This window comes from Egretta garzetta, unplaced genomic scaffold, assembly GCF_000687185.1.
Source record: "Egretta garzetta isolate BGI_Z169 unplaced genomic scaffold, ASM68718v1 scaffold652, whole genome shotgun sequence".
NCBI lineage: Eukaryota > Metazoa > Chordata > Aves > Pelecaniformes > Ardeidae > Egretta > Egretta garzetta.
This window is the reverse complement of record NW_009258948.1, coordinates 54,238-63,352: the sequence shown is the minus strand read 5'-3', so window position 1 is coordinate 63,352 and position 9,115 is coordinate 54,238. Positions and strand designations below refer to the sequence as shown.

Below are 9,115 nucleotides of genomic sequence, written 5' to 3'. Positions count from 1 at the left end.
CAAAAAACACTGATCCTGGTTCAGGAGGTGCCAGAGCCTCAGATTGATAGAGTTGAGCAGAGAAAGGATACCCCTCTGCTTGCCAAGTGCTTATTCCTTTCCCGAACACTGCCCAAGTCACAGCATCGGCCAGCCAGACACCCTGCAGCCGTCCCCAGCAAGCACAGAGCTTCCCCGGGGCTGTTCTCATCCCTGAGATGAACCATTTTGCAACCACACCACCTCCCACCCCAAACTGAGGACAGCCATAGAGAAGCTGTCTGGACCCTGGGGGCAGGGGGGGCGGGGGGCAGCCCCATGGAGCATCTCTGAGCGTGTGGCAAGGTGACAGGACATGGGGCTGGGAGAGTCTGTGGCGTTTGAAAGGTGGGAGCCCTTCGCTGTTGTCTCACCCTGGAGAACCACAGTGAAGCAGCCTCCTTGCTGCTGCATCCTCTCACCTTGCAGGGAAGAGTTTTGCACCAGGAGCTGCTCATCTGTGGTGATCCCAGTGCCAGAAAAGCACCCAGACCCTGTAAAGCCTCATTTAAAATGCTGTTTCTTAGAGCTAACTTGATAAAGCAAGCGAGGACAGCATGGATAATCTTACATCCTCTCCAATGCTGGGAACCCCGAGCCGTGCAGGGTGGAATGGGTCTCTGGTCAGCATGCAGCACGCTGGGCAGACCTCACCCAAAAAAGGGCTACCCCATTTTGGTCATTAGAGCTATGATAAGAAAACCCGTTCCCATAACCAGAGCTTCAGCAAAGAGGCCTTGATGCAGGAGGGAGAAAGGGCAAGCAGAGTGGTGGGAGCTGTGGGGCCACAGCAGGCAACATTGCATTTCCTACCCATCCCATTGCAGATCTGATGCTTTTGCCCCTTGTGAATGCATGAGAGGAAGATCCTTTGTCTTAAGAGCCAAAAAAAGCAGGATCCACATGCAAGCTTGCGTCAGCCAGGACAGGGATGACATTTCACAGTGCATTTTGCAGATACTTCACCCAGAATATCTCCTCAGCAGAGCTGGGAGGGAGTGCTGGGTCATTGCATGTGCCAACATGGGGCCACTGCTGTCCTTGAAGGGACCAACCACCACCACGTAAAACCAGCGTGGGCATGGGCATCCTTCCGAGGGGCGATGGAGAGATGCTGCAGAGTGGGCAGGACACAAAATGGGGGATCCAGATTAAGGGTGCTGCTGCCCACACCACGGCACAGAGGAGACAGGTCCACATCGGTGAGCAACACCACCACTCGCGCAGCTGCTTGGGGGTGATCAGAGCAGATGAGTTCAGCGGTCTCCCCTGGCCACAACACACGAATGAATCTGAAATGCCAAGAGGGGGTGGGAATAGCTCTGCCCGCCCCAGGCTTCAGCTCCCAACCCCCAGCAGGCTGGGAGCCTGCAGTTTGGCATCACCTGCAGCAACCCTTATGTGCAGGCGCAGGCAATGGCAGGGCTCCAGAGACTTCTTTCTTATTTAGACCCAACGCTACCTTGCGTTGCATGAGCGCAATGCAGAAGAGGTTTCTCTACCATGTGTATGTACAGCCCCTTGCACAGGGGACCACCTGACAGGAGGGGTCGGCCTCTTCTCCCTGGTAACGGGCAATAGGACAAGGGGGAATGGTTTGAAGTTGCACCAGGGCAGGTTTAGGTTGGATATTAGGAAAAAGTTTTTTACAGAAAGGGCTGTCAGACTCTGGAATGGGCTGGAGGGACAGGGTTTAGTGGTGGGATGGCAGGGTTAGGGGAACGGTTGGACTCAATGATCTTAAAGGTCTTTTCCAACCAAAGTGATTCTATGATTCTATGATTCTATGATTCTATGACTTGACCCCCAGTGCTTGTGTGCTGAAGGCAGATTTGACTCTGTTTCCTTATTGCTTCTCCATTCCCCCGAGTCCTTTTATCCAAGGTCCAGGTTGGGGGGGGGGGGGAGTTCAGAGACCTCATAAGCAGCTCTTTGTGGGCCTGGTGAGTCTGCCTTGGGCTTTCTCGCCACAGCCAAAACAGACCTCAGCCACAGCAGAATTTGGTCGCTTTCCAACGTGCAGAGGGCAGGAGCATTGCCATGAGGCTTCATACCTCAGAGGGCTCTTGCAGAGCCTGACCTTGACGCTTAGAGGCCTCCCGATACAGTACTGAAGGGCAAAGTAAGGAAATAGTGTTTAATCTCTGTTTTAATTAATAATTTAATGGGGGGGGGGGGGGGGTATTCCTCATTGCAGGAGCATTAGAAAATATTAGATCTAGAAAGGATCACTGTGCTGATGCATTCTGATATCCTGCATGTCACTTCCAGAAGAATTTCATAACCAATTTGCTCATCAAGCCCATCGTATGGCCTTCAGGCAAAGCATACATCTCAGAAGAATTTCTGTTCTTAGCTTTACGGCTCCAAAAGACGAAGGATTTGTCATCTGGTCCTTTTTTATTTTCAGATTTGCAAACTAGAACTGTCTCGTTTCATCCAATTTCTGTGTAACTTCAGTTTCCCGTTACTGGGTCACGCTGTGCTTGTGGGTTATACTGAAGAGTCATCACTGTCAACCACGCACCGACTGGTGGACAATTTTTAGATCAGTTCAGCTTTTCTTTTGCCAATCACGTAGGCTAGACTAAATAAGTCCTTCAGTAAGGGACTTGTTTCCCCAGAGAATAAGAAAAAGCTCTCTCCTCTGACACGGAGCAGCTGGTCCTCGCAGGGCCCCTCCAACTGAAGTAGTCCCCTCTGTTCTGTACAACTCTGCAGGGTTTGACCTTGTATAAGGCCCATTGTCAGCCCTCTGCCTGAAGTTTCTGGACATCCATTTCTCTGGAGAATCTCTCCCTTGCGGCAGTGATGCTGTTGTCGTGCAGGGACTCAAGGGTTTCCGCTGGGGAGAGGTTAAGCAGCTCGCATTGCGTCCCCGGCTCCCTGCCTGACATTCAGGCACCGGTTGCCTTGCCCAGACTATCCCAATGTTGGGGGGACTCTGCATTGCCACAAGATTTGCTCCTGCAGCTCTCTTCCTCCGAAAGCCCTTTCCCTCTGCTGATGCTGCAGGTGAAATTTGCATTAAATTTATATTTCAATTTTTTCAAGACATTATTAGTTTCTTATCTATTGGATGAATGATTGCAGGTTTTATTGGACAACAAGTTATATTTACCATGAAAAGAATCAGAACATCCTCAGCACTGGGTTCCACCTTCCCGAGACAAAATCTGGATCACGGGGTGCAAAAGTCTAACTCACTGCTGGGTGGACATGCGTGATCTAACGATGATTTCTGGTGTTAAACCAGAGGTATTTAAAAACAAACATTGCTGTTGGGAACTTCCAACATCCTGAGGTAGCTGATAAACTCCCTGATGCTTTTGTCTAAATTTTTTTCTCATTCATGAATATTTTATCCCATAGTAATCAACAAAAAAGGAAAAATAATCAACAGCACATTCATTAACCACTGCTGTGAGCTTGGGTAATTTATGAAGCTTGTATCATCTGCATGTATAAGTATGCGAGTGTCTGGTTTCTGGGCCCTACACTTCCTTTTTGAGGGTTTTTTATTTCAGTGTAGATGCTCCCTAGTCCACCACATGGTTGTCCACAGCTCCAACTCCTCCCGCTGCGCGTTCATTCTGGCAGGCATCCAGGGCTGGAGGTTTCCCTCATCTGGCCCTCCATCCCTCTCACTCGCATCTACATTGCGTTTCTCACAGGGAACTGCACAATCCTCTGTCATCGGGACCAATCCAAGCCTCCATGAGCCCACACACCAATTCCTGTCCATGTTGGCCATCACCAGTTTGGGTTTGTCTCTGTCCACAGCGCCGACTGTGATGAGTGTTTTCTGGGTCAGCTACAGGGACATCAGTTTTGATGCCTGTTTTGCTCAGCTTTACTTCGTTCATTCCTTCTCCTTTATGGAGTCCTCAGTGCTTCTGGCCATAGCCTTTCATCGTATGTGACCATCCGCTACTTGCTGAGATGCTCCTCCATCCTCACCCATGCCAGGATGGGCAGGATTGGGCTGGCTGCCCTGTGCAGATGCCTCTTAGGAGGGCTGTCATCACTCTTCTAGCTGAGAAGGTTGCCCTTCTGCCAGTCCCATGTGCTCTCCCATGCCTACTGCCTGCAGCAGGACCTGATCAAGCTGATGTGTGTAGACATCACTTTCAGTGGCATGTATGGGTTAGCTGTGCTCATCCTCATAGCGGTACTGGACCCATTGCTCATTGTTTTGTTATACGTGATGATTTGTAAGACAATTGAGAGCATCGCATCCCAGAGGGAGCGTCTCGAGGCTTTGAACAACTGCCTGTCCCATGTCCTGGCACTCCTGATCCTGTACATCCCCGTGGCTGGCTTGTCCATGGTTCACTGTTCTGGCCAGCACGCTTCCCCTCTCGTTCCTGTCTTCATGGCCAACACCTACCTGCTGGTTCCCCCTGAGCTGAACCCCATCATCTACACCACAAAAGCCAGACAGATCCACAGGGGCATCCTCAAGGTCCTCGTGCCAAGGAAGAGCTTCTCCCCATGGCACCACAGGAGACAAAGAACCGTTGCTAACCACTCACCATAAATGAGTGGGATGAACTCATTATGCTGTGTACACCGTTGTTACTAATTGAATGTATGCTCCTGGCTGAAGATAGAAGAAATTAATATTCAAATTAATTTAAATCATTGTCCATGCTCCTTTATTCTGTGATTTATCACAGGGTTTTCTCCACTCTGTGAGTTGTGTTACATTTCCGCTGGTTGTAACACACCTCGCTCTAACGAGCACTGTGATGAAGAATTAAAGCGCAGCGTAGGAAATAATTCCACATGCGCTTAAACCTTCATGATTAGTCCCACTGTTTGCATTCACCACGTGAGAAGCCATTCGGTCACCAGTTATGGAGCCATCAGGAAACAAATAAAGCGTAATCTTAAACTCCTCTGTATCCTACCCTAGTGTGAGTGATTGCAACATCTTGGATGAACGCTTGCCCGCTTGTTTTTCATGGATGCTCAAGTCTGCCTGCGGGAGCACAGTCTTACTGGGCAAGCAGTACTCAGGTAACCTCATTGGTGATGTCACATAAGGTCAGGATGACTCAGGTGATGTTATCGGAAATACCAGATTTGGACAGTGATGCAGCAGAACTGGGGCCAGTGGAGGAAAAAGTAACGAGAGGCAACTTCTTCACCTGGGAGAAGGTCGGAGTGGGGAAAGACAAGGCCAAAGGCAGTGAAAAGGAGGGTCAAGAAATGGCACAAGAGATAAGGCATGGAAGTGATGTGTTTGGGGCTGTCTGGGGTAACAGCTGGGCCACCCTGCACTTGACCTCTCTATCTGGAGCAGAACCAAAATCCCGAAGCCACGCCACAAGAGTCAAAGCTGTTCCCATGGTCAGGAGGACTGGGGGAGGCAGCCTGTTTTCTCTGGGTGATGGAGAACACCTGGGAGAATGGATCAGGCATCCTGGTATCATAGAATCATAGAATCATAGAGTGGTTTGGGTTGGAAGGGACCCCTAGAGGTCACCCAGCCCAACCCCCCTGCAGGAGCAGGGACACCTTGAACCACATCAGGTTGCTCACAGCCCCGGCCAACCTGGCCTGGAATGTTCCCAGGGATGGGGCCTCCACCCCCTCTCTGGGCAACCCCTGCCAGGCTTTCACCACCCTCACAGTAAAGAATTTCTTTCTTATATCTAGTCTAGTATCGCCCTGCCATCATCTGCCCAGCACTTCTGAACAGAGCGGTTGCTCAACGGCGCGCTTTAATGGCCGCTGCAAATGCCCTCAGGTGGGGAAGCTGTGATGGCCACGTTCTAAAGCCGTGCAGATGCGCACTCATTCTCCCTGTGTGAAGAGTACCGTCCATCGCTCCCGCCGCCATGTGTCCGACACACATTCTAGCAGGAAGAAATATTGAGCAGCTGACTTTGGGTGGCTGATTCTCCAAAGAACGCCCCATCTAGTAAAATCTGTAAGGCACACATGTTCCCGCTTTTAAATTTTTTTAATGGCTTATCTGATACCTCTGTACACTTTAAGCAAGAGAATCAGTCACTCGGGAGATTGAGTGCCTCTGAGGACTCCCGGCAGGGCGGATATATAAGAAAGATTGTGCTGAAGCAGTCACCAGTCTTGATTGTCAAGGGTAGGAAGTTAAAATGGGAAAAAAGTTTTTATAGCTGAAACCTATGACGTCATCAAGAGTAAACATGCTTCCAGTCTGGATAACGAGCACTGGGTGCATCCAGCATCCTGTACCTGGAGTGTGTAGCCACACAAATTCATCTTAGACTTGTACCCTAACAAAAGAGCTGCTTTTGGAAAGCTGTGCATGCTCATTGACACAGCTGGGAATTGGGATGGTGTTACCATGGGCCCCCCGAAGCGGGCAGACCCCCTGGTGCCTGGGCGTTACGCAGGGGCACATCGGTGAGGGTCCTGGATGAGAGTTTGACTCCATACGCATTTTTCTGGAGAACTGTCTGCCTTTATTTTTTCTCCCCTAGTAGGTTAAACGTGCCAGCACACAATGAATTTATACAGTTCTGTTAACTGGCTCAGAGCCTTAATGGCTACTTACATCGGGTTTCTCCAGCCCTTGTCCTATGGAGTTCTTAAAATTTCCAAGGACTGAGGTCCAACCCCCATGAGGAAGAATTCTTCCTTTATTGTCCAGCTGAATTTTCCCCTGTTGCAACTTTTGTACCCATCCTCTTGTCTTTTCATCTCTGATGAGTCACAGAATCCCAGAATTTGGGAACAGCAGAGGCTGGCAGGGCCCTCCGGGGATCACCCCCCTGCCCAAGCAGGCTCACCCAGAGCAGGACCCTCTGACAGTGTCCAGGTGGGGGTTGAAGATCTCCAGAGAAGGAGACTCCACAGCCCCCCTGGGCAGCCTGGGCCAGGGCTCCATCACCCTCACAGTCAACAAGTTCTTCCTCACGTTCACCTGGAACCTCTTCTGCTTCAGTTGGTGCCCATGGCCCCTTGTCCTGGCACTGGGCACCACTGGGAAAAGTCTGGCTCCGTCCTGGTGACCCCCAGCCCTGAGATATTTGTAGGTGTTGATGAGATCCCCTCTGAGCCTTCTCTTCTCCAGGCTGAACAAGCCCAGCTCCCTCAGCCTTTCCTTGTAGGGGAGATGCTCCTGTCCCCCCATCATCCTCCACTATACCTCCATCCTCCACCATCCAGTCCCCTCCATCCCCTCCTCTGGACTCTCTCCAGGAGTTCCTCATCCTTCTTGAACTGGGGAGCCCAGAACTGGACGCAGTGCCTCAGGTGGGGTCTCATCAGTCTTGACGCCATTTTATCTGTAATCGTTTCCAAGTATTGGAAAACTTCAATTAGCAACCTCTTTTGCCTTCTTTTCTTCTGGTTAAAAAATCCCAGTTGCTTCAGCCTCTCCTTGTACGTTGTGAGCTCCAGCCACCCAACCGCTATGTACTCTCACCTGGGCTTGCTCCGCTGTACCATTGCTTTTCCTTGTATGGAAGGATCCACAACTGGCCAAAGAACTCCAGAGGCAGCCACACACTTGGAGATTAAAGGGAAAAATCTCTTCCCTTGACCCGGTGGTTGCACTCTCACAAATGCAGCCCAGTCCGCTGTTGCTTGTCTTTACTGCAAGGGCACACCAAGGACTCACGTCCAACGTCGTGTGGTCCACCAGGCCCTTTCTGAGAAGCTGGTCCCCAGCCAGGTAGCCTCAGTCGGTACCGATGCAGGGGTTGTTCTGGCCCAGGTGCAGGAATCTGCATTTTTTTTATGAGCTTCATGGGACACGGTTGAGAATTTCCAGCTGCAATTTCTCGCTGTTTAGGCAGGGTTCAACCCCCCGGAGCACTTGGTGCCCAGACCTGGCTCAGTGGCTCGTAAATCATAGAATCATAGAATGTTTTGGGTTGGAAGGGACCCCTAGAGGTCATCTAGTCCAACCCCCCTGCAGGGAGCAGGGATGCCACTAACTAGATAAGGTTAGTGGTAAGGATAATAAATGCCCCACCAGAGGTAGGTGAGTGCCTCAGCACTTTAAGCAGCCACCTCCTGAGCTCAGATCTCCTTCTCCACTTCATGTGTCCAGGTAATGAAGCCACCCTGATCTGAAGCAACACCAAATCCTGCAAGTCCTGGTGTGCCCCAGGGTGGGGAGATGCTGAGACTGGCTGCGGCTCCAGCAGCTCCTCTGGAAGGAGCGCGTTATTTCAGGCGCCTCTTAGGCACACAGACATGCATATGTGCCTTAGTCACGGTGACTCACACTTGACACAGACTCAAAAATGAGCAAAGTTTAATTCTGGAAGAAATGATTCATTAGCATAAGACCATTATTTACTGCTGTCACGATGTTGCCCAGAGGAACGCAACGGGCTCTGTTTCAGTGTGTATTTGCTCTCTGCTGGCCCCTGGACCGGGGAGGTTTAATAAGGTCTATTGCCTAGCAGCCAGGGGAGCGAAAGGCACCTAAAGTCCATTAAACACCTCTGAAAACCGCTGTCTGCAACGTGAAAGCCCCAGCATTGCTAATTGGTGAGCTCCACGCGCAAAGGGAAAGCCTCTCAAAGAATCCTGGAAGCCGTTCTCTGGTTCTTGCATCCATCCAGGCTACGCTGACATCAAAATTAATAGGAGACGCCTGCCTGCGTCCCTTGTGCAGGCAAAGCACGGCCCTCTCGGGTGGCCACAATTCAAGCATTCCCAGACTATGACACCCTTGAGCTGAAGGTGGTAGCTCAAACTGCCAGGAAAACAAAAAAAAAAAAGCAGAAAGGTTTAAGGTTTGTGAGGTGCATCCACCATACCCACCCTGAAGGGGTCTCCTTTGGGAACAAGCCCAGAGACCTGAGCTCACAGCCTGAAGAATTGGCTGGAAAGCCGCCCAGCAGAACAGGCTCTGGGGGGGTTGGTCGAGAGGGGGCTGGATAGGAGCCAGCAGGGTGCCCAGGTGGCCAAGAGGGCCAGCAGCATCCTGGCTTGTCTCAGGGCTGGTGTGGCCAGCAGGAGCAGGGCAGGGAGCGTGCCCCTGTGCTGGGCACTGGGGGGGCCACCCCTCGACTGCTGGGGTCAGGGTTGGGCCCCTCCCTCCCCGAAGGACCTGGGGGGGCTGGAGCGTGTCCAGAGCAGGGCAGTG

At 51.3% G+C, this 9,115-nt stretch overlaps 1 protein-coding gene across 1 annotated transcript; it reads left to right on the top strand.

The window, feature by feature from the left end:
* Positions 1 to 1,499: 1,499 nt before the first annotated feature.
* Positions 1,500 to 4,558, top strand: LOC104122185 (olfactory receptor 51Q1). Its single transcript, XM_009634285.2, is given in 4 exon segments — positions 1,500 to 1,525; positions 3,619 to 3,708; positions 3,710 to 3,918; positions 3,921 to 4,558. Coding segments are annotated over 4 exon segments (963 nt in total).
* The last annotated feature ends 4,557 nt before the right edge of the window (positions 4,559 to 9,115 follow it).